This window comes from Egretta garzetta, unplaced genomic scaffold (assembly GCF_000687185.1).
Source record: "Egretta garzetta isolate BGI_Z169 unplaced genomic scaffold, ASM68718v1 scaffold32, whole genome shotgun sequence".
Classification (NCBI taxonomy): Eukaryota; Metazoa; Chordata; class Aves; order Pelecaniformes; family Ardeidae; genus Egretta; species Egretta garzetta.
Window position 1 is genome coordinate 3,781,800 of NW_009259035.1, and position 26,242 is coordinate 3,808,041.

The 26,242-nt window shown below is 38.6% G+C and overlaps 1 protein-coding gene across 1 annotated transcript in view; it reads left to right on the forward strand.

The window, feature by feature from the left end:
* The window catches only part of GRID2 (glutamate ionotropic receptor delta type subunit 2), a 746,969-nt gene that overhangs the window by 585,088 nt on the left and 135,639 nt on the right, over positions 1-26,242 (forward strand). The window contains 2 exon segments of the mRNA XM_009634848.1: positions 8,317-8,418; positions 23,862-24,059. Of these exon segments, the coding sequence (XP_009633143.1) occupies positions 8,317-8,418; positions 23,862-24,059 (300 nt within the window).

Consider the following 26,242-nt stretch of genomic DNA (forward strand, 5'->3'; position numbering starts at 1 on the left):
AACACAGATCTGTACTACTGCTCTCCTGCTGCAGCTCCTGGGCTGGAGCTAGACAACAGCCTTTCTTTTTCTTCCCTGCTTGGAGAGTGATGAAGCTAATGCACAATCCTCCATGTGGATTTACTCCCAGAACTGCCTCCTGGACTGCTAATTCTGTGGTTATATTTAAGAGGGGATTTTCATTGCAGAAAAAAAGCCAAGGTGCTTCTCAGCGTGCTTGCTCACAGAGCTGACTGCAATGCAGTGTGGAGTAACTCAGCACTGGCAGCAATCTGCTGCAGAAGCAGGGTGTTCAGCACGGGCCAGTTTACTCTGAAAGATTCACTTATGTGGTTTATTGGACTGGGTTTGTTCAGAATCCTGCTCTGTAAACCCACTTCTCTCCAAGTGAAACAGTGCTGGTTTTGTCCTATGCTACTAAAATTTTGATTTATTTCTGGAATGCTGGCCCCAGAATTTTTGAGCCCTGCAACAATGCAGTTTCTGGTTATATTCCACTTCGTCAAATCCTTTCTGAAATATCAAACCCCCCAAAAGCACTTTACTAAGCTGAAGGGAAAGCTGGGAACCTATTGAATGTTCATATACTCCCAGGGAACGGACGAGAAGCTGAAATGTGCCACACACGTTCTGTTGCTATCTGTAGAGAAGGAGCTTCATGCAACCCAGTGGAAAACAATAGTTTTCATTGTTTGTCGCTGATCAGGTTTGATCAAATGTTTTACTATGATACAAAAATCTTAGATATTGTGATCTAGTACAAAGTGGAGTAGTAACTTTGAATATTTTTCTCTTTGATTTCATAAAGCGGTGTCCTAGCATAAAATGGACCAAGTTAATTTATAAACCCTGATTTTTAATTTTTTTTCAGACCTTACATGATTTAGATAAAAGACATCCTTTTAAACTCTTAAAATGCTTAATGAGAAAGGAGATGAGGATTTGCAATTAAAAATCAAAGTAACTGTATTTAAACTCCACGGAGACCTGAACTAACTTGATATTATCTATTTCCCTGGAATAATTCAGACATCAGTGAGAAGATTTCAGTGTAAAATGAAAGTGATATTCATGGGTTTTACTCCGGCAGTACGAAGAACTTTGATAGTCTAGAGGATGCATTGCCTCCTGAAGAGAAAAGAAAGCGTGTGTATGTGTGTCTTGGGGAAAGATTATTACTTTCTCTTTTTTTGGAGGAGGAAAAGTCTACTGATGTCATTTTAAGTTAATTTGTTTACGTCACCTGATAAACTATAACAAGGTGATAACGTGGACTCTAGACAGTAAAATACACTGTTAAAAAAATCACATAAAAATAGATGTTAGACTTACTGACTAGTATCTGTCTTCAGTAAAGATTTTCCCTTCCCAACTTGCTGTTTTTCACTGTGTATTCTGGGTGATATATGGCCAAGTCAGGTCAAATCATGAAGTCTGAAAAGGAAGTGTGTTACTCATCTCGGGTGATTACAGGCCTCTCTGTAGCCATTGACCAAAAACCCCAGCAACGCGCTCCTTTTAGCTGTTACACTCTTACCTCAGTTTTCAGCAAAGGAGAACAAAACCTGCCTCCTCACGAAGGTCATTTTGGCATTCGGGCACTGCCACAACGTGCCAGTAACCTGCATGCACGTGCTTTCTCTGTGCTCCTGGGTTGTGGTGCAGGATGAACGAAGAGGGATGGATACTTCCCCTGTGAATGCTTGCTGCCACGGAAATCCCTGAGCACCACTGGGATTTTCCACAGGAGCTCTTCCTGCACAGCGATCCACAGTGCCATCACCAAATGGCAAAGGGGCAATGCCTGCATTGGGTCAAAGAACAGCCTTTTCTGAATATTTGACTTTAATTGAAATATAGAGGCAGTGGGAAAGAGATCATCATCCGGCTCATTAATATCCTTGTCTCGGTCTTTTCCTCAGAGTCGTGTAAGGATTTCAGGGGACAGGAGTGAAAAAAATATTGAAGGTGAAAGCAAGAGAAGCAGGGCCGTGAAGTAATGTATTTCGTTAAGTCCCATCTCCCTCATAACATGAGAGGAGGAGCTGAGGGGAAGTTTCCTGAGAGAGAGGACTCCCTGAGGGAAAAGGAGATCTAAGGGCTAAAGAGAAAAGACCCAAAGTGATTTGAAAAATAAGTCAAAGACGGATGAAGTAAAAAGGGAGGTCCCTTTACCAACCCAAGCCCTAAACAAAAAGATCAAGACAGGAAAAAGGCCCAGGAAACAGCAGGGAAGATCAAGGGAAAGAAAAGCAAAGAGGAAAGAAAGTGTACTGAAAGTACACAGAGGTATGGTGAGAGGCATTGCAATATAGGAAAAAGCAAGATAACCACCGGTTAGGGAACTGCTGGGAGTACCGAATTCACAGGGAGGACTAGAGAAGGAAAAAGGGGTGTTTTCCGAAGATAAAAGAGAAGACACTTAGCAGTGGGAAATGATAGATTAAAACCGCCAAATTTCAAATGAAAGGGAAAGTAGTAATAGAGAAAGTAAGCTAGAGATGAAGGGGGGGGAAAGTGATGGAGCATTAGAAGGACACCACTGGCTTGGGAGATGGTTCATTATCTTTGAGATGTGGTGATTTACTATACTTTCCAAAAATCATATCATTAGAGTTCCTCTGGAAGCTCGGCCTAAGCACTATGCATGAGCTTCATGATGAGTGGAGCACACAGTGTGACAGCAGCTATGCCGTCGATGCCTTTTCCCCCATATAGTCAACATTTGTCAGCGGTCTAAAACATCCAATTATAACTTCTGGCACCAATCTGGGTGCATGAGTCCTTGAGAAAATATTGAGTCAAGAGCTGGTAGGCAAACAAACAGCAGGTTACCAGCAGGTAACTTTCCATTAGCTTCTTTATTTCAATTCAATAAGAAAAGGAAATTGGGCAGTCCCCAAAGCAAAACATTTTATTAACTGTGTGCGGCATTATTCGGCCATGTGCTTTGGCTTTGAGGAAACAAATTCTTGCTTAGGTCACTTGCGCTTGTGTCTATGATCAGTTAATAAAACAAATAGACCACCTTGACTGCTGCAATTATAGTCCTTAGCCACTGGATATAAAACTAAACTTGGGTATTCACATTCTCCTAACATAGCTTGAAACTAACAGAGTGAGTCCAGGGGCAGGTCATTCCTTCTAGTCCAGAGACAAATTAAAGCAATAAAACATACTGTACAAAATAATTAACTGAAGGCACAGAACTATATAGGTTTCACCACACAGAATGTAGGAGAAACAAGTGCTGCTATACATTATCCAATTTGTTGAACACGGTATTTTCTATTGATTTTAACAACTTACTATTCGCTGACTACTACCTAAGCTCCAGTGAAGGGAGAAGTTAAACACAGAAAGCTTTCCTGCTAACCAATCGTATTAGAAAATTGCTGTGAAAAACAAAACTGATCCTTGTTTCTTTAATGAAGCCCAGGAGTACAAAAGCCCTCTGGTTAACCCCTGGTCATCAGGCTTTTTGCAGATTTGGTTGCCCAACTGTTGGGTGCTGGTTAGGGAGCTGAACTGAAAGAGCTCTTTAACCAGGTGACAGTGGCGAGCTAGATTTCTCATAATGACAGTACCAGAATGACTACCAAAACATAATTTTTCTGGCATTTCTTCTGAGACATAGTCTTTCATCTATAAGATTTAGTCTCTGAACAACAGCTGGCAAGAAGCATCAGGAATACTCCGTGCAAAGCTATTTCTATGTTGTCCTGCTTGAGTATTGCCTAAACTGGTGTCCTGACGAATTTTGTAAATGCTGAATCCACACATCACACACAACCCCTTTTTCTTCATTATTTTTTTGCTGCGTATCCCATTTTGAGTCTTCACAGCACACCTGGGAGTTAGGATCTTCTAGCTGGATGCTGTTCCACGACAGCTTCATGATGGCTTTTCCAGTTGTATGAATTTATTATGCTTTGGAATGGAAAAGGTCATTGTTAACACACATTTCTGTTGAAGTCCTATCTTGCAAAAAGTCAGTTCCTAAAGCACGTTGGACTTGGGTGAAAACGGAGAAAGGAATTTCTGAAGAACATAGGGGTACTGCAGGAGAGGAGGCTGGTATTTCTGTGGGCAACGGGCTTTCTTATGAGCTGCTAATGGAGCAGTTCCTCAACAGTGCTCTGTGATGGGCATTTCCACTGGAAATGTTTTGTAAGGCTGGCTGTAGTAAACCAAGATCTTGTTGGTTTGGGTTTTGGGGGTTTTTTTAATGCCAGGAAAATAAGGGAGAGAGGAGTGATACTAATCCTGATGTTCTGATCGATTCCAGTTGCAGAGGTAATGGTGTTTTATCTTTCAGATTTCCCTTGCATCTTGTCTAGAATGTTTTCTGCTTGTGACTGTTCTGTAGCGTTGTGACGCAGTCTGGGTTCAGAGGTGGTTGCATTGCAGTACTGGATAAAATGGTTCCTGTATATTTTCTATATTAATTGAAGTAACAGTTTCTCTACACTCTCCTGGAGTGACAAGCACTTAAGTAATGCATTTATATCAGTATTCTGGTTTTACTTATTTTCTGTGATTGTCCTCAACTGTGATCACACCAGGCCAATGTATTTTGCTCAATTAATTGACACAGTTTTAATCACATTTTACTCTCCCGGAAAAAAATGAAATTGGTATTCAGCAGTGTTCACTAATTTCACAGGAAGTAGGGGAAAAACTCCGGCTGTAAGTTCTATCATAAAAGTGTTATAGATTTTGGTGTTCTAAGTTCCTTATAAATCAGTGTCTGGAAATTGCAGATATACATAAAATAGATTTTACCTATTTTAATATCAATAGACAAATTACAGACCTTCCATAATGTGTAGTTCATATAGGCAAAAATGTCTAATTAAGAAGCACCTCCGCAAAGGGAGGTCAATTTTTGGCTTTGCCTGCAAAGCGGGAGAGAGAAATGCATTCTAACAATGATGACAGAGGGGATAACAAGCTGGGAGGTGGGCTGATCAGAAAGAGACTGTAAGCTGGATATGAGAGGAAGCAGAACTTTGGCAGCTTTTCCATCTTCATCATTTTATATCTGAATGTAGCAGAGTGGATGCTGCCATTAAAATAAACAAAAGTAACTGCACCTGAAGTGCAAAGCACTATAAATGGTGAATTAATATGGTATGAAGACGACAAGTACTGGGCTCAATAGAGAGTTCCCATCACCCATATTGTTCTACACAAATTAACCAGAATTAGTGAGAGAGACTGTTATTACCTGATCTGTTCTCCCGTTTCAACTATCAGAGACAGAACAAAAGAAAAAGGAAGTAAATGCAGAAGCAACGAATGTTTTGCAGAAGTGGTTAAGCGAGAGGTAGAGCTGAAGAGGTGGCTTCATACCACCCCCACCTTGCTGTTTCAACAATAGTTACCCTGCTGCAGTGACAAGCTCAAATTGTCACCGATAAATGTTGATTTGTTTTCACCTAATAACAGTAAGCAGCTCCCACTCAAAATCAATTTCAACTTTATTGGCAAGGCACTGCGCATTTGTCTTCACCATAACTGTGCTGCATAAAGGAGCGACTGAATGTAAAATTAAATGAACAATAATTGAAAATAAAATGTGCCTTTTTAAAGGAAAATTAGTGCTATACTAAATTCCAGGAATCAGTTTTGTTGGTTGTTTTCTTTCCTTACAAAGGTAGAATGGGTTGGGCTAAAAAGTAAATTATATAAATATGTACACATTAATGTACATAATTAAAAGTGGACTTTAACCTCAGAAGGATACAAAGGCTCTTCAGTAACTTCCTAGGGGTTTAAATCTGGCAAAAGCAGTACAGTTTCTGCAGTAATTATACTTCCAACACATTTGGATATGCTAATTGGATCTAAGTTCTAATTAGTTTCTTTATGTGACTAAGAATGACAATTGCTGAATTAATTTAATGTAGTTTTGTTCTGAATTTAGTGCTGTTTTCAATATTTTTAATACAGAAAATGTGGACTATCAAATGCTTTGCTTCATAGGATGGCAGTAGTTTATCAGATACAGTGTATGGCACACGCACTTCAAATACATTCCCTGCATTTCACGGCATTATCACAGGTGACACACTTCAGCAATTAGGTTATTCAGCTCAAAGTGTTGGAGGGCTTTGCCAGGGGAGTGATGAGGACCTGCAAATGTCAGCAGTGCATCTGTACTGCTGTGAACAGCTAGACATGCTGTGGAGTTATAGAAGAGGCAGAGATGGCTACCATAATCTGTTGTTGGTCTTTGTGATCAGATGGGAACTGGAAGTGAGGAAACCCGAGCAGCGACAGTTTGTGCTTTTATTTAGAAATAGCCATTGGAAAGATGAGTAATTGCAAAAGATGAATGCGATGCCTCATGCTTTAGTTCCTCCTCGTATCCTATTGCTGCTTTCAATGATTTCTGCTGGAGTTCTGAATCCAGTAGATCCTTGATTTAGTTATTACTTGAGATTAAAGGTGTGCTCAGCATCACCCTTGCTCCTTCCCTGACAATAGTATAACCTTAACTTCAAAATGGGAAGAATTAGGACAGCTCTGAGCACTCCTGAAAATGGCAGAGGGAAATGACTACATTGTTTTAAGGCCATCTTCTATTGGGAAACATGTCTCTGTATCACCACAGAAAAGATTGGGTTTTTTACTTTTTGAGGCACCCATTTCTTAAGGAGGCATCTTCAAATAATTGATATGAATATATTGAAATTAAATAATTTAGAAGTTGCTCTAAAATAGCCTAGTAGGTGTAATGAAGAAAAATATTTCAAATGGTCCACTTCTTAAATTGTTACATGTGTGTACTTGCAATTTGTTCCGTATTTCATGTCTCACTTTGAAAGATCTATGAAATACATATACAGAGGCTTTTCCCGTGAAGAACTGAACATAACGCTTTCTGTAAAGTTGAGTTCAATCACGGTCAGCAAAGGTACTCCCCTTCTTTCACAGACCCCTTCAGCTGGTTCAGGCACTTTGCCATTTCTGTGACTCTGCATTCAAGTACAGTAATGTTTTGGATGTTTTACAGTTGTTATTTCTCACAGATTACAGGGTTGAATTCTCTGAGAGACCAGTCTTAGTAGAGGCCACTGGGCCCAGCAGTAATAATGCCTCAAGAAATAATCTTGGTTTTGTCAGCTCAAGACCTTTTGTGCCTTTAAATAGGGACACGAAAACCACCTGGGTTTTAGAGGCTTAAGTCATCTACCCGAGTCAGAAGATGAGCATCCCTCCATAGATTTCATGCACAGTCCATGGAGAAGGCAGTTCAGAGCAAGAACTGGTACCTGCAGGTGCCTACCTCTTTCTCTACACACTTGACTGTACAACAGGTTTACATAGGCAATTAGTTTGCATGCCATAATTGAGACTCTGCTTCAGAGTCCTTTGAAGTCAGTCGTTGTCCTTCTGTTGAGTTTTGGATTTAACACTGGTAATTGTACTGGATAGATGAATATGGTAATGAATTCCAAAAATGTAACCAGTAATATTTGTGTGTGGTGCTAAGGGATGAGTCTGTTTCTCTGTACCCAAGAAAAGCATCTGCCATCATGTAAGAATGTAGGCAAGTTGTATTTTCAGAGGAGCTAAATTACAGGTCAGTATCTACTAAATTCAGACTGAAAGGAGGTTAGTCCTGGAGAGATCGTTGAGAAGAAGCTTCTGTCTGTAGAAGTCCAAGACACGCAATAGCACCAATGCAAAGCATCTCATAGCTGAATTCCTTTTTCTGCATTATCTGTTGCAGTCTTTTCTCGATACTGTGATGTGCCTATCCAATGGTCTTTTCCTCAATCATCTTTAAATGGGATTTTTAACCTGGCTAAAAATCAGTGCTGTTTCATTATCAATGAGTAGTATAAGCTTTAATTAAAAATAGTGTAATTCTTTTCATCAGAGTCCTGCTAGGAAAGATGGGCTGGAGCAGACAGCGTGCTAAAATTATGGTAGCTGTTATTTCTCCAATTAGTGTATTACTGAAAATAAGGTAGAAATATTATTACAGCCATAGTACTTTTTAAACGTTTTTTCATTAATATAGAAGTCCTTCCCTCAGCTCTTCTAAAGCAATACATATACCCCCAAACCCTGGATGCTGTCATCCATTGCACACTGGTATTTAATAGCACAAACTGGTATCCCTAATTGCTTCATTTGCAATTTAAAGATGAATCTGTGTGCAAGCCCTTTCCTGACTTCCCATCCCATTGATTCCAGAAGCTGTTCTGTTTATTTCGTACGTTCCTGCTTAAAGCTGCCTAAGAGGAATGACTGGCAAAGTTTTACAGGCAATGAGGAAATTATTTCTGTTTTCTCTTTCAGCTCGGCTGCTGGAATCCCGTCGTTGGTCTGAATGGGTCACTAACAGACAGAAAGTTGGAGAATAACATGCGAGGAGTGGTTCTGCGTGTGGTGACTGTGCTGGTAAGCACATCCTCATCCTAAAGGACACCATTTTACCAAGACCTTAGCCGGTGTTCAAGTGTCTGATTTCAGCTTATCAATACGAGAGCAATGGGGCAATTTCCACAAAATAAAATTATTTATCAGTATAGTTCATTTCAGAGAGTGAAGCAAACACACATGAAAACCCATTTCTTCCACAGACACATACTAAATTAAATTACACAACCATATGAACTGATAAAGGGCAACTTCAAGTGCCCTGTTAGCTAAAGTTACCTAGCTGAAACTCCAAATGATTCATAAGATGTAGCTGCCTTCCAATTGCCTTGCCAAATTGAGTGCAGTCTGACACAAATTGCCACACTCGGAAAATATTCAAGATCAGCTTTGAGTGAGTAACGTTAGTTCAGTAAAATAGCTAGTGCCCCCTCCTAGCTCTTCTTCAGCCAGGTTCTTCCCCTGCGTGGACACCTTGCATTAAGCAGCTGCAGCAAAGCTGTTGGTTTAAAGCTGAACAGAAAATGTCTACCAGAATAGGAAGGGATTTTGTGATATGAGGCCAGTGTATTCCCTGTCATAAACATCGGCTGCTTGAGCAGAGTTGTTAGAGTGGAAAAAAAGAAAAAAAAAATAGAAAAAGAAACTAATACAAGATGTATAGGCTGCTTTGGACCGATGCCCAAACACAAAGTTGACCCCGGGCTGCAGAACAGTAAAGGCTGTATTGAGCTACTTCCCTGTCTCTACTATCTACTCATGTTTTTCGTTACCAATTCAGTGTCTGAGGGCCTGACCGCTTGCTTATAAAGAACAAGGCAAGAGTGGTTTCCACAGTTTGCATTGCTGACATTGCATCATGAAGGAAAAGGCTCAGTCAGGGGTGGAAAGTGAAATCACCGGAGAGTGTCAGTGCCACATACAGCACAGTTTTGTACCCCTCCAATTATTTTATGGGTCTTTAAAAGCTATTATCTATCGGGGTGCCCGTTCTGTTCCAGCTCTTAGTACATTAGAGAAATTCCTGTGATGATATCTACAAAACAAAACAAAAATAACCCAACCCAACCAAATAAGGAGGATGAATGCACAGAAAAAGACAAAGCAGTAGGGTGGGGGTTTTTATATTTTAATTACATGCTCATCAAATTAGCATCACGGTGACAGTGGCTGGTCTTTGTGTTTTGCCCGATAGGTTTATGTTAATTGATTCAGTATAATTTTCAGTTGACAAAAATGATCTGTGGATGTTGTCTAGCAAAATAAATTCAAATTAGAATCTTGGAAATTTTTTTCATATTTCTTCTTCCCTCTCTCCCCTCTCTATTCCTCTGATTTCATCCCCAGTTATTTTAGTTAGCTTGCCAGAGAGCATTCTTCTTTCAAGTCATTGTAGCATGAATATTTAGCGACTTGCAAACATACAAAAAAGCCATTAGTTTTGCTGATAGGATTCTATATTAATAATAAAAACAGAAGGCAGACATTTAAAGTTCAGCACATGGCAGTTCAGTCTCCTCACTGCAGTCCTCACGTGCTGCCTCACATGAGCACACAAAATCCATTTGGTTTTGTTGACAGTTTTAAAGCACAACTGGTGACAACTTCCATGCATAAGTAGTGAAAAACACAATTAGTCTGAACTGTGCTTTGTTAAAATCTCCTATCATCATTTTGCTAACTGGCTTGCGGTTTATGTAGAACGTGCACCGAAGGCAATATATGGGGAAGAGGCAAATGATTCATTTTGGCTTCATAGCATAAAACTTCCTTTATTCTCTTAAAATTGCAGAGCTTTGCATGCCTGGCCAGTCCAATCTAGACAAAACTGACTGTGAACCATACAGGTTCATTTGATTTTACTCAGCAAAGATAAGAGGCAAGCATTTTGTAAACTGCATGAATAAAGGGAGGAAGCAAATACTTATTTAAACTCATGAGCCAGAAACAATATTTTTCACTAGCAGTTCCTTGACTGATGGTACTTTCCCCAAAATGCCAGAAATCAGGAAGATAATATACCATTTCTCACTCATCCACGAACTCTAAGGGCTGAGAGAGGCAAGCAGGCAGACAGACAGACACTGACAGAAAATCAAGCTACTGATCAAAAGCTTGAAGAGATGTTGGATGGTGCAGATGCCAGAATTGCAAAGTGCTAATTATTTCTAACTTCTTCCAATCATTGGATATCCACAGATGTTGCTGCCACCCCTGTGGGTGACAGAGCATTATTTAGGGTGCTTACCCTCTAGCAGTTTCTCTTACTGCTCTTACTATGCATAAGTAAGGGTTATTCATGAAGATATGCTGGTTTCTAAGTCTTAGTTTAATCTGAGACTTAAAATATAGCTGTCATTAGCATATCATTACTTTAAACATATAAGTTGCTATAGGATAAATTTATAGGGCCTTTACTTGTTGCTAATTATAGCTTGGTTCCCATCATTATTCACATAGCTTATTACAATGGTGCAATTATGTTATTTTTACTGGAACAGAATGAATAAATGGATATAACATTTGAATTTGAGTGGAGTCTTAGCTGGATGACATAACACTGGAAATGAAGCAAAGCTATTTAAAAAATCATGAATACTTGTTTTCTCTCATTTTAAAATTACAATTTTAGTCCCTCTGTTGTTATACAATTTAGAAAAACTTGTTCTTAGAAAAACTTGGTCAACAAAGACACTAGAATTTCATTAAGCCCTACTCATTTTACAGCTATTATCAAAGGAAATTTGCTGTTAAGGCCATTAATTTTGTGAAATACAATAAAAAAATCAAGTTATAGTTTGGAGAGATTAACAGAACTCTTTCGGGTAAATCAAGGCCATAGCAATATGTGAAAATGCTATGTTCATCAGGTTTTATATCTGCTGGATAGGACAAAGCTGGAGATTTATATTTATCCTGTGTGATGAAAATGTGTGATTCTTGCCTTTAATATGAGCACAGAAGGGATTTCACCCATCAAATTTATTCTAGTGATGATGTTTATCGTAATTCCTTTTCCATCTTTCTCCGAATTCTTGAATTAATTCAATATGTTTCTGTTAAAAGTAAAGAATCTATTATCGACCATGAATGATTAGTTCTTGTTATTAATTATGCCCGTTTCTAACAACATGGTCTTGATCCAGGGAAACAAGAAGGCTTATGTTAAAATGAAATAACACCTTTGAATATGAATAAGTTTCTTTTTCATTGAGATTTGAGAATTTAACATAATTTGTTAATCTGTTCTGTTAAAGCTTTGAATCTCTTGTGTCTTTCCAGACAGAAACCCTTCTCCTCTTCCAATTTCATTTTGTTATGCCTTCAGGTTGAAAAGGACTGGTTCTAAAAATTGCAGTAGAATTTGAGAGGATAGCAAATTGCAACACCTGGGTTATACTGCATTATACTTATTATGAAATGAAACATTCTGCAATCTGAAAATGATAAATGATTGCGACTCATTTCCCCAAAGCAGTCCTTCAAAAAGCGAGTGCTGAGCAATTCCCATCATCTGCATCCATCTACTAATTCCTTTCCCTAGACAAATTTAATAATTATGGGCTATGTATCTGCAGATCCAAAACAAAATCTCTTTGTGAATTGACAGAATACAGTATGTCCCCAAATTGGAAGTCTCTGGCTTCATTTGGCAGTGAATCCTAGCTCCTCTGAAGTTAATGGGAATTCTCTCCTTTGCATAAATAGGAATAAGAAGCAATTCTTTGTGCTTTATTCTGAGGGGAATGATGGTCATGCCTGTGTATGTGTGATTCAACGCTTTATCTGACTTGGATTAGTAACACACTTTCTACACTTCTAGAAAAGGTTTATTTTGTCTTACTTAAATATCAAATGTCTTTGTCTTGGAATCCTTCCCCACAGGCAGACAAAGTTTGAACTTTGTATTTGACAAGTTACTTTTAAGTTCAAGCGACTTGCTGGTGAATTTCTGAAATAGAGTATTCTGCGTTTCTGAAATGTAGCTCAATCAAAGGTCAGCATAATAACTCCAAACAAATTCAAAGTGTCTTGAATGAACAATTGTCCAAGAACAAATTTAGCTAGATATCCATTTTGGCTATTTCAGTTTATCGTCCTCTTTTTCAGCTGCTCAGATTTATTGAAAGGGAGCTAGAATACAGCAGATATTCTCATAATATCGTTTTAGTAGCAGTGGCAATTAATGAATTATTCATATGAATGTTAAGCCATCAGAAATGGAATGAGATTTGGCCTCTTTGACAATGAATAGGCCAGCAGGTATTCGCAAAATCATGTTTCTAAAAAAGCCCCTGTTGTTTGAAAAAGGAAAAGGTTTGAAATTCACTGTTTTAAAGAATTAACACCTTGATTGAAAAGTACAGAGCCTTTTCTGAAAGTGCATAACGTATATCTTCCTAATGGTGCAAAATATATTTGTGACTTTACATGAAAATTTGATACAGCTCCCAAACAGGAGGCATGTATTTTCATATCTGGATGGTTCCTAAAATGCAGGCAGGATGAAGGAAAGAAAAATAATAGCAAGCGATACTAAATTATGCTTTGCCGTACATCCCTGTGTACTGTTTCTTGAGAGTTTTTGCCTATGTTACTTGCACAGAGCTAGGTGGACCGGAGGCAGTTTGGTGACCCTTGGCTCCAGGTGGGCGCTGCAGGACATGGTATAGTGAGAGTAGTGAGAGGGCTGGCAGAAGGGAAGAAAAGCATAGCAAAAAAAAAAAAAAAAAAAAAAAAAAAAAAAAAGCACCAGGGAAAATGTGGACTAGTTTAATTCTCAATGGTTGGCATTAAATGCATGAGCATTTGTTGCCCAGATTAGGAAAGAAACAAACCTGAAAGCAGACAATATCTTTAGGGACATGAGCTGGCAGGAGGCCTGCATCTTCAGTCCCTTTTTCTATTGAACTTACCGCGCAGAGAAAAGATGAAAAGTAAGATACGAAGCAAAGTCCTGGTTTTAAAAGTTGAGAATGTCTTTGGGATTTGACTTTCAACACTGGTTTAAACAATGTAACAAAAGTCCTTTCCAAGAAGCTGGAGTAGCTTTCAAAGTGATAGGAAAAAGGAAAGGCGTAAGAGAGATGAAATAAGACAGTGTTTCTGCATACACAGAGGAACAAACAGTCAGAAGCGGTGAAGGACAAAAAAAATGGCAGGACAAAAACATCAGTGAATGACCGTAAAATAGAGATCAACTGCAGCAAAGGTTATGTGTGAGATACCTCAGGAAATACTGAATAAACATTTTATAATACTGTACAATCAGAATAGTCTCATAGATAATGCCTCTTCCATTTTCTCCCATTTTTTTGGCGCTCACTTTTCTCATGTAGGTCCTGACCCCTTTTCCCACTTTCACAATTGAATGGTGCGCCCTTCTGTGAATCCTTCTTCATTCTGTCAGGCCGCACTTTCTATGCACCAGTGCCTACAATCTTTTAAAAAAATAATTTTAATTAAGGCGTGTATTATACTAAATTATATGTTGCTCTGTGTCTCAACATTATTGGTATATTGGACTATAGTGCACCGCAGTGAATTTTCTATGGCAGCAGAAGTGCCTTAAGAGGTGGTAAGGTTAAGAAACATTACTGGACTATCTTCATCAGTTGTAGTATTTGTGTTTGGAGCAAACATATTTTACTCTTTTACTTGTAAGGGAAAAATCATTCTTTGATGGCCATTTATGCACCTGAGTTTAAATGTCAGAAAAGCTGTGAATGATGTAGTTTATCTGGAACGTGTCATAAAATCTCTATATACAATAACTCAGTAATGTATTTAGTATATAGCATGTGTGCTGTAGTCAAAATGTTTCAGAAATATTTGAAGTTTTAGAATATTCCATTGCTAGTTGTGAAGAATGCAAAATTTCCTAGACAGCAACAAATCTCTGTGTCTCAATTTCTCTTCCTTTTTGCTGCCCACATCCATCTTTGAAAGAAAGTTGGAAAGAATATATCTTTTACAGACAAACACATCAAGAAAAATGTTCAGTGAAATGGTGATAAATTATAGCAACAGTGATAGAGGTGTTCATTTCATTGGTAAATGAATGAAATAATCAGGAGCAATGATGCGTGACAGGATTAGGCTCACTATTTACTACTCTTCATAGTTACCCTGGTTGTTGACATGAAAGCTGTCATTCGGTATGAGATATGCGTGACGAGACTGGTTTTTGCCTGTGGAAAAGTCAGTTGGTATTGCAGTATCTTTTCATGGGGCAGATTTTCCAGTTTGGAAGCTTGAATTTGGATTTCAGGGTGTGACTCTGGACAAGCATTTATTGAACTGAAATTTTGACATTAAAAAAAGTTACTCACTTTTACAGGTTTTAATAATAGTTTGCTCATTCCTAATGTAAGAAGCATTTTTTTAAATGGATTGGGATGTATGCTGGTGATGAATCAATTTTTACTCTCCTAAATAGTTATTATCATATGTTCAAAATTAAAAATGGAGCTTAATTGCTCTTTGATTGGTCAAATGTTTTCTCAATGATTTTAAGGATAAGCAAGCTATTAATAGTTATAGCAAATGTTTCCCGTCACAAGGGAAGTGTAGCTCTCAGAGCTCCTATTACGCTTTCTAGTGCTAAGAATACTTACGCATTCAGTTGTAAGAAGGCTGTGGACTCTGCTTTGTCAGCAGTCTTTCCAGGAGGAGTAGGTTCATGTTTGTCTTGCTTAGTCTAGGTAGTTTTATCCTGAGTCAGAGAAAGGAAAGAAGATTATAGGGATTCTTTCTAGCTTGCATTTCCGTAAAACCGTATCTATTTCTAGGCAAATAAAAGAAAATAGGTTGGCATTACTGGAATAAAAGAACATAGTAACACATATTGAAAATGACAAACTAAGGACAGGAGTTTGCAGTAGTTTGTGTTGACCTAGCTCTGCTCAGAAACTTTAGTCAGAAGTATTTGTAATTTAGGTATTTTTAAATATAGAGTATGCAGGATATGAAGGTGGTACTGGTTAGAAACAATGTAATTATAAAAAGCAGGCACTTCTGTTGCAGTTCTAAGCCTGATTATGCTATCTCATGCTTTTCACTTAGAGACTTTAATTTCTGAAAATAAGGAAAGACATCTAGACTTCATTTGAGCCAGGTATTGTTAGAAAGCAAGGAGATAGCAAGGGAAATACTGGCTCCCCAGTGAGACAGCTTTTTCCTTAAGTTCCCTAGTTTTTAGCTTTTGCTTTCAGGCAGATATAATGTTTAAGGCTGAAGGCTGGTAATAATTGCGTTATGTGACAGTTATAATTCTTACAAACAATCAAGAGAAGACTTCTGATATGTGTCTTTCTCCTTCTTCACCCTTTTCCCTTACTTACCCTGCATAGCAAATAGCATCTACTTTTCTAGCTTGCGCTCCCATTCAGCATTTCAGGAGCTATTAGCATACAAAAGTTGCTCCATAAGCTCTGGTGCCTTCTGAAACCAACTGTACACCTCCTAGCTTACTGCACAGGCACAAACTTCCAGAATACATATTAGCGCCACTTGCTGAATTAAGCCCAAACTTTCTACCCTATGCTAGTCAGCCGGGTGCTAATCCCTTCCAGACCTCTGTAACCTCATTTCTGCCATTATATTGGCCACTACTCCTCCCCTCCATATATGCAGACAGCATGCCATCATTACATGCACATCAATGTATTTAATATACTTGGGTGTTTAATGAAAAAAATTAATCTTTAATACAGAATAGAATCATAGAATGCTTTGGGTTGGAAGGGACCTTTAGAGGTCATCTAGTCCAACCCCCCTGCAGTAAGCAGGGGCATTTTCAATGAGATCAGGTTGCTCAGAGCCCATCCAGCCTGATCTTGAATGTTTCCAGGGATGGGGCATCTGCCACCTTTCTGGGCAACCCATTCCAGTGTTTCACCACCCTCATTGTAAAAAGGTCTTCCTTATATCTAGTCTGAATCTACCCTCTTTTAGTTTAAAACCATTACCCCTTGTCCTATTGCAACAGGCCCTGCTAAAAAATTTGGTTTATGATTGCAGAGAAAGCGGCAGTATTAAAGCAACAAAATATAGAGGAGTGGAATTTGTGCATTTCTTTCTTGGGACTAAGAACAATGACCCATAAACAGGGATGGAAGAAAATGAGGTTCCTAAAGTGCCTCCTGCCCTCAGCCATCTGCCCTGCTTCTCTTCTGAGCAGCTCTTCTTCTCTTCTGCCCAGCTCTGTTTAGGGTTACTTTACTAAGCAGAAAATGGGGACAGGAGCCATTTCAGCTGTTGCCTTGCAGTTGGTCAGTGTTAACTGAGCACCATAACTGGTGCACAAGCAGCCATCAGCGCAGAGCATGCCTTGATTAGGTATTCCCCACTTTGCCAGAGATTTAGGTTTGGTGTAGTCTCCTCCCCGTAATCCTCCCATTCCGTTTTCCTCTATCTGCAAACATTTGCATATGTATTTGGGTTTCTTTAGGAAAATACTTTGATATTTTTCTCAAGTGGTACTGTACTGTGATGAGATTTCCTCAAAATGTTAATAATTAAAATTAGTATTATAACAGAAGCTGATATCCCTTGATAGAGCCAGAGCCTGTCTTTCCATTCCTCTTCCCCCCACCACACCTGTACAAGGGCCAAATTGAAATTGCTACTGACTGGGCACAGGTTACATTTAATAGCTGGTTTATGTCCCTTTGAGCTACCTAGCTTGTGTTAAAACGGGTAGGTCATAAACCTTACAGTTCTTCCCGCTGCACGTGCCTACTGTGATGATTTGTTTTACAAGCTTTAACCTCAGAGCCTGCTGGGAAACCCAGCCCCTTTTGGTTTCAGTTCATATTTCCAGTCCATTTTTCTAAAGTAGCAGGTGCTGTATACTAGATCAGGTGAATACTGAGGAATTCAAATAGTTTGGGACCTGGCTGGGGCCACAGTTTGACAGCAAGGCAGGTGCAACGCAAAAGCTGGTAGGACCAACCTAATGCATCTGTATGTCAAGGGCTACCTCTCAAGGCTCCTTAGCTCCTGTCTTCTCACTGACCCTTACCTATCTGCTCTGTGGGCATATTTGCATTCCAGAGTGACTCATGTAGTTCACAGAGCACACAGGAAATCTGACTTTTAAGCAGAAAGAGGTTCTTACTCTGATTGTAATTACTCTTCCATACTATGCAAGATAGAAAAGGGCTTGAACTGCATAACAGTGCAGTGTTGTGAAGTATTATGCAAATTCATTATGAATAGGAGCTCTTGCGTGGCTGGGGAAGAAGTATGATGCTGGTCCCAGCAGGTTAATATACCCCTACTGCACTTTTGCTAATTCCAGTATCTGGGCTAGCTACATTAAAGCTAACATTGTGCTGTTTAGACGTACTCTAAAACACTCCAATCGATTCCAAGCTCAATCCATATTCCTATCATATAACTATAATGGTTCAGAAAGAGCTATTAGGTGCATTAAGTTATTGTGAATTAAAATCAATACACAAAGCTTGGCTGCATCCTAATAGACCATTTGCCATAGATGCTTTGAAAGAAACCTTAGTGCCATTGCAGAGCAATGGGAGATAAAGGTGGGGGGAGGGTGGCTAACATTTTTTGTTTGTTTCTTCTGAATAGCACTAAACTGAATAGTGTAATCAATCCAGAAGCCACCATTTGATTCAGGAGAAAAAATACTGTTTAAAGTACTTTAACTGAAAGTACAAACTCATGTCTTGTTGAAGATGACGAGAAAACTGTCATTAAGAAAAGCAAAAGACTAAGCACATGCATAAGGACAGTGGTAAATAAAGGCCAAATTTAAAATCCCCTTCCTTTAATGTTGTATTCAGCTTCTGGGAAATGAACTAGCTTCTTCCTGCAGGCAAGGTGACTTTTCTGTTAGTACAACTGACTTTCTAATCAGTCTGTTTGAAAAGCACAGGGTCCGAGAACAGTGGTTTTCAATACCAATACTGTTACACAGCCCGTTGGCACAAGAGGATATCGAATGAGTGTAATATCTTAATTATGCAAGATTTTGTTGGTCTGAAATCTTCATCTTTGTTTTCCTGTTATTAAGGGGTGGGGATTGTGTTACCTTTAGCAGCAATTTTTCTAACCCTTGCTAGTGGGAGAATTTCTGTAATGAGAGAATGAAATGTTTCAATTAATTTTTGGTCATTGATTCTAACACAAGTAATGTACATTGCTGTTCAATTAAAAATAACAAGCTGCTGTGCTGTTCCTAGCCAAATAAATCCCCAAAACAGTGGTCGATAAAGCGCTTGAGAAAATTAAGTATTTGGGGCTGCATATTTCACTGAAATCTTTTGAGGAAAGAAAAGTAAAATTACTAACATTTAAAAGGGGGGGAGTTAATTATTTTATGAGTCGAGAAAAAAGTAATTATGCTTAGCAACAAGGCAATAGCATCCTGTGCTTGAAAATGTTTTGGTTATGGTTTATGAGACTGAGTGCTTGGTTTTGGTTATAATGGCTGGTTTTTGGGATACAGCAGCCACTGGGAGGGAGTTGAGAGATCCAGTAATGAGAGTGAATTTCACTTTGGGGAGCAGTTTCTTAGCATTTGCAGGTGATGGGAGTTTTAAAGTGTCACAGTGAATATTTACTTCATGTGATTGCTGAGGCTCTGCTTGGTCTATGTGAATCATTTGACATGCCTGCCCACTGTTCTAGAGTCAGTGCTGAGCACAGATTGACAGTCTTGCCCAAAGCTGAGCTTCATTTCTTCTGTTTTTTTGCCTCTCACTCTCTCTACTTTCAGCAGAGAAGAAGGGAAGGTTTAATGAATACAGAGTCCCATTTAATGAATACAGAGTGTCAATATTAAAGTATTATATCCCAGTGTGTTCGGACATTTCTAATGACTAGGCACAGAGGTCATTTTCATACGCTTTATGAATTCTAACCACCCATATAATTACCTAATTTCAAAACTCTCTTCCAAACATAGTAGAAGCACATAAGGCTATCCATTTGCAGTTTTAGAGTCAAGCCCCAATATGAGTTGTAAATCTCAGCAGTGATCGGTTTTTCTGATCTCACAAGCCAATAACTTTTTGTTTACTTAATAATTTCTGTATAGCATCCTGGCTAGGAAGCTTTTCTGCCCATTCTAAGGGGAAAAGAGGATTCATCTGAGCAGGAGAATAATGCCAAACATGTTGTTTTGCTTTTGCTTTTCCCTTTATAAAGTATGTCCTGGAATTTTTTTTGCATCTTTATCTTTAGAGCAAGCAAAAGACTCTCGTAAATGTATCGTGGCTCCGTATAGCTTCTATCCTGAAATAAGTGTCAACTTAGAGCCACAGACTCCACCCTCGTAATTACAGAGAAAATCTGTCTTGTTGCCCATTCAATGATCTCCTGATGATGTGGTGTGCATGTAAAATCATTAACAGCTGGGCTGAGACCACCACTTTATTGTAAATAGGTCACTGAATGCAACTTCTTCCGCTCACATATTTAGTTAGAACGCTATGTTGAAGATTTGAATGGTGCTTTTTCTGTTTTTTCAAGAGTTTTCTGTAATATGTCCAAAAAGAAAGAATCTATACAAAAATACCAGAACCTCCAAAACCTGACTTTCGTTGAAGAACTATAAGATGACTATCAAAGTTTGGAATTTAAAGTCAGTATTCTGAGCTGCTTAACCATCCCCTGACACCAAAGAGGGCACATGCGTGGTACCTCCTCACTTCTGCTTATCCAGTCTTACTCCACCACTTGTCCTGGCTCTGGCATTTGTCTGGACCCCTGGCAATCAGATCAACTCACCTGACAAAAATTGAGTAGATCTGTGGTGGGCAAGTAGTATTCCTTTACTAAAGGAACCAAGCATCACCAGAGCTACTGCATGAGAAGGTAGCTCTGGTGGGGAGGAAGATGTTAAATTATATCAGTCTTAATATGTAGCATGTTGTAAACCTATGTCAGTCTTAATGGGTAGCTTCTTCCTAAAAAAGTTTTATAAACCTAGTGATAATAGGTAAATGAATGGAGACAAGTGTTTCTCTGAGCTGCTTCTCCAATGTTCTTATACTATCATATAATCTTTCCCAACACTTTTTTTATGCCATGTTGCTTTAATCTTGGGTCTGCCTTTAGCCTTCCTAAGATGTGCTAGTGTGCTAGCGTTTTGCAGCTTCTCTTGCTCAGGGGGTAATCATCTCTGGAACCAGACTTTGCCTTCTTACAGTTGTAAAAAGCAATATGCACAGCTTCACCTGATACAAAATTTACCTGTTTGCTGCTGATTTTCATTTTGCTGCAGGTAGTATTGGCTGTATGATGCTGAGCTGTCTACCAGGGTTAACATCCAACACTGTGTAAAATCCTTGATCCGCATCAAGTCTTGAACATGTCCTCCTCTGTATCAGGGCAGCACAGCTTGGATCCCAAGAAGAAAGCAGACAGTGATAACTGTGGAGCTATTTTGAGAAGGAGCCCTTATCACAGGCTTAGCAGTGCTGCATTCAGTTGACAAGGAGGCATATTAGGGGTAGAGTAGAAGAAAAGTAGCTCCTCTCTTAAAGGATCTCCACTGAGGTTGTATGCAAAGCCACCCCCTAAATATATCTGATGGCTATGGGGCTCAGTGAGGCAGATCATCGATCCTGCAAAATGAAGAATTTAAGGGGCAGCGATCCATTCATTTCCTTTTTCTCCTCAGTCATGCATGTTTTGACTTCCTTGCTTTTCCAGACTTCCCTGACTTCTCAGGCTGTGAAGTCTGCTCTTGCCCCACAGAGGCTCATCAGTCCCCTGGAGAGGTGTCTCCAAAGGTAGAAGAAAAGGAGAAGCAGGATCAGTGGCCTTCCTTTGATCACTTCACTGCATCCTGAAACAATTTAAGTTTAAAGGGACCCTTGGATGGCATCTGTGGGAAGCAGGGCTAATGTTAGAACAGGTTGTTGAGGACTGTGTCCAGGTGAGTTTTGAGCGTCTCCAAGGGTAGTGATTGTATGGCTTCTCTGAGAAAGACCTGCTTATACAGTTTGAATTCCCACTTGCTTGGGAGAATGAGTGTATCAGGATTTTCTTGCATTTATTGGGGTCAAATGAAAGCTTCATCATCTGAGTGAATTTTGCCACTGCCAAACTCATTAGTTGGCTTGTGAGTTTTCGACATCTATGAGCTTATTTTTTGTTCTCATTATTTTTCTGTTCAGTAGGTGAGAAATGTATTGGCTGGTTTTGGTTTGTGTATTTTCTTTCTACAAGATCTGGTTTCTCAAGGATGGAGACAATAATTTTAACATCAATATTGTAGGGATGTATATCTCTTTCCATAGGAGCTCCCATAACGCCCTCCCAGTGTACAAAAAAGGCAACTGGCATAGTTTCAGCTTGCAGCATTTATGGGGGGAAAAAATGAAGACAAGTATTTCTGTCCTCTTTCAGTGCCTTCTGAGAAGTGTAAACAATTACAATAGATTTGTTTTGTTTGGGATATAATTAAATATTTTGCTGTTCCAGTCTTCAATAGAAATTGGGAAGTCTTAGTTGCTTTGCATAAAGCTATTTGATTATTTATATTTCATGAAATGTATAGCACACTGGACACTGGGATTTCTTGTAAATCTCTCAACAGCAAACAATATTACATAGCTTAATAAAAGACTGAAATTAGTCATGACAAACTGCATTTTAAACAGTGTTTTAAATCAGGGCAATTGGCAATTGCTTTTTAACTAACTGAATAAAAATTCAGTTTATGAGAAACTTTTTTCTAATAACTTAGAAGTGATAAAAATGAATCCTTTCTAATATGAAAATTATCAACTTCTAAACCACCCTTTGTACGCACAAATCTTTAGATTTTTTGCATAATGTGTTTAGATTTATAAATGACAATATTTTTTTTTTGTGGGAACATTTTTTCCAGCAATTTTGAGTCTCTGCGTAGGGAATCTCTCATCCAAGTGATCAGCAAAGCTGAATTCAGTCTGTCTTTTCATTTACGAGAGGCTTTCATCAACTTAATCTCAATTCCTTCAATGTTGTTGGAACCCAGGCACTGAAGAACTACTTTAAAAATTTACTTGCACTTGCTGCCCTCCATTTTTATTCTATCTGGCTGGTCTTGGAAAATTTGGAAGAAAGAAATTCTATCTGATAACTGGGAAATAATAACTTGAGACAGTCAACACTTTTTGGGGGGAGGAGGGGGAGTGGTTTTTTGGTTGGTTGGGGTTTGAGGTTGTTTTTTTTTTGTGGGGGTTGGGTTTTTCTTTTGTATTTCCTGCATTCAGAAACGAACACCCTGCCAATGCAGTCTGGTTGCGTCCTTGCTTCTTGGCCAGCATCCTCAGCATGTGGCTATCCTCATGAATGTCAACTCAAGCATTTACAAACAATGCTTTCTTATTCTGAGAACATCCTGCCTGCAATTCAGTGCTACCTGTTCATATAGAGTGACATACTAAGAAACTTAAAATATTGAGGGAATTATTAGCGAAAAATTTGTGAAAAGTCATCGACAGAGATGAGTGGTAGAATAATAAAGAAAAAAAAAACATTTAAACAATAACAAACATGGCTCTGGAGATATAAACAAATTTTAGGTCACAAATACTATGGAAAATCAATTCTGTTTTCTTCTGTATGCTTGTGGGTTATGCAGACTTGGAGGAAGTGGTCAGGAAGTGGTTTCATGTGCTTGTCATGGCCTGGCCATGACAAGCCAGAACTATTTTTTTTCACCTCAGAATCAATGTTTCTTATAATCTCATACTAAATCACAGCATTGTAAAGAATTAAAAGAAAGAAATGTAGCATATTTAAAAAAACAAAAATTCCAACAAGTGTTAAAGTGGGCGTATTTGATACCATTGCTCTACTTAGGTAGATCAGACATGTTCTCAGAGAAAATAAAGAACGAGCATAAATGAGATCCATCTATGGCAAATATATTTTTTCGGCTTAGAAATACGATCTCCTTTTTTGTTTCATTTTTAAAAAAACTGAAGGAGAATGTCTAGAAATTAATTACTCAACAGAAGTACAGTAGAAGGACAAGAGAAATGCATGCTTCTGTGATGCAGCCTATTTTGCCATGTTTTCCATTCCTTACAGCATGAATTGGTAGTTGCGTTTGTCAGATACAGCGTTCACCTAGCCAGTGGAAACTGGCAGTGCTGTAGAATCCTCTGTATTTATGGACAGACATGTGAGTGCATGTCTGCCCCACGGAGCATAAGTGCGGACAGAAGGCATTACTGAAAAGCATTTCAGTTGTAATGTTACAACAGAAGATTCACTCCTGAAATACACAGTAGAGAAGAAAATTTCTCTGTTGAAGTAAATACATAACAAAATAGTATTTTTCAGAATGCAAGAGGCACCACTAACAACGCGCTGTAGGAAAGTTTTGTATAAACAGTATTTAAATAGTTCCTCCTTTACTTTAAAAAAAGCCAGCAGCCAAATGTGGCATGTAATTTCTTTACTAACAGTTGCTTCCTTTGATTTCTATTTAGGAAGAGCCCTTTGTTATGGTGTCTGAAAATGTGCTGGGAAAACCGAAGAAGTATCAGGGCTTCTCAATAGATGTGTTGGAAGCCTTGGCCACTTACCTCGGCTTTAAATACGAAATTTATGTTGCACCGGATCACAAGTACGGGAGTCCTCAGGATGATGGGTCATGGAATGGGCTGATAGGAGAACTGGTATTTAAGGTAAGGTTATTAGTAACTTAGTAAATAAGATATGTGATAAAGCTAAATAATACGTGGTATATTTGCATCAGCCAGTAATCTTTTTTAATGAGTCAGTGATAGCGCTTTGTTCATTGCCTATGTCACCAGCATTTGATAGTATGCCCGGTTGCATTGGGCGGTAAAGAAAAAGCTAGAAATAGTGCTTGCTGTTAATTATTTAAGAAGCAGGGCAACCTCTTTTTTCCAACCAAAGTACAGCAATATGAAATCTGAATACAGTCAAATAATGGGATGCACAGCATCCTAATTAATTTGGCAAGACCTGACACAAATGAGTTGAAGAGGCTGTTTGAAAGAGGAAAAATCGGTGTTGCAGTAATTAGTGATACATTACATAAATAATGTATAGCACTTAGGAAAATGTTGGTGTGATGAATAAATGAAGTATATAATCAACAGAAAATGTTTTATTGATAAATAATAACACTTACGTTATGTAGATGTATGAATCAAGAGTAGTATGTTCTCTATTCTGTAATTAATAAACCATTTAGTCTACTTAATTTTACGTTAAATGTTCAATATTGTATCATAAATAAATTAAACCAAATAAATGTGCCATATTTTTTTTCCACTCTACACATCTCGTCTCTTTGCAGTTTCTCCTATTGAGAGAGATAGAGCTATGCAGACTCTATTCTGCTTATGTCTCGTTTGTACCATGAACGTATATATTTTATTTACCCTTAGTTAACCTGTAGAGGCAACTTTTACAACTATAGAGACCTACACTTTTTTTTCCTTAAACAACTGCAGTAGATATTCATGCAAAAAATTATTGGTTGCTTATGGAAGTGCTTTTCCAAATCTGCAGGTGGAATTCAATTGATAATCACAGCAAAGAATAAGGAGCAATGCAGTTACATACATGACCTAATCATTAAATACTCTAGATAAAAGTTAGCAAAATGCTGGAAAGTAAGTCTTGCAGTAAAGGAAAAAAAAAAAATGAAAAAAAAAAAAATGGAAAAACAATCCCCATGGAAAAAAAAACCCCAAACCCTAGTGGTAGGTTTAACCTATTCTGCCCTCCTGAGCAGCAGGAAGCCTGCTGGAATGGAGAACAACCACACATGCTGTACCCGTGGCACGGTTCTTACATCTCCACTGTAGTGACAAACTTTCTTTGCCATCTCCCTGTGCCCTTACGAAGCTGGAAGGTGGAGTGCTGTGAACATAGATGGTAAGCTGGAGCCACTTAGAGAAGTATATTTTTCTCCATCTTCTAAACTTTAACTATTAAAAATTCCTCATTTAATTATGAGATGTAACACCGCAATAATCTATTGATTTATTTTTATCATTTTTTCTGCTCCTCAAAGCTGATGCTGTTCTATACCCTGCTCTCCACAGTACTCAGCAAAGGACTCAGCAGGCCACTGCATAGCACAAACTGGAGGGGTCTTAGTCCTGTATGGCTCTAGAGATGGAAGTGGGCCTGGAACATTTTTTTATTTATTTGAAATGAATGATTAATAAGGCAGAACTCCTAACAACTGAAATCAAATGGTTCACTGAAAAATATGTATGGCATTCTTGTCCCCTTAGTAGGCAGGGACTCATAACTCTAATAACACCCTTAAGGTGGTAGCCACCTAGATCTGTAAGTAGATGTCAGGAGTGGGACAGATTTACCAGTCTGTTACAATTTCACTGTAAGTGAGTCTTAATGGACATGAAATCTTTCTGTACAGTTAGGAAATGTGAAGAGTTAATGGAGCTGCATTTGGAATTCAAAAAACATGTTTTCCCAATCCTGTGGCAGTGTATGATTTTCTATCTTCCTTACCCATTGTATAACTGACAGTAAAGGTTCGCTGTGTCATTCTCTCCCATTCCCTGTCCCTCTTAAGGCAAAAGAGAACCTCTGGGCGAGCAGCCAGCGTAGATCTACCCCTTACCAGGTGTAAGCTGTTCTTGAAAGGCTGCTTGCTTTTTTTACAGTGAATTTAGTTCTGCTCTCAGAACTCAAATACCTATCTGCTTGGCAACTTTGTAAGGGGAAGCAAAGGAGCAGAGCATAGTTTTAAATTAAAGGCCTAACCTGTTTAAAACAGTGGTTCCTTGTTTTCCCAACCAAGTCTTACGTGATAGTCTGGCCAACATGTGGAGGAACTCCAGAAACAGAGGGATTGCTCTTT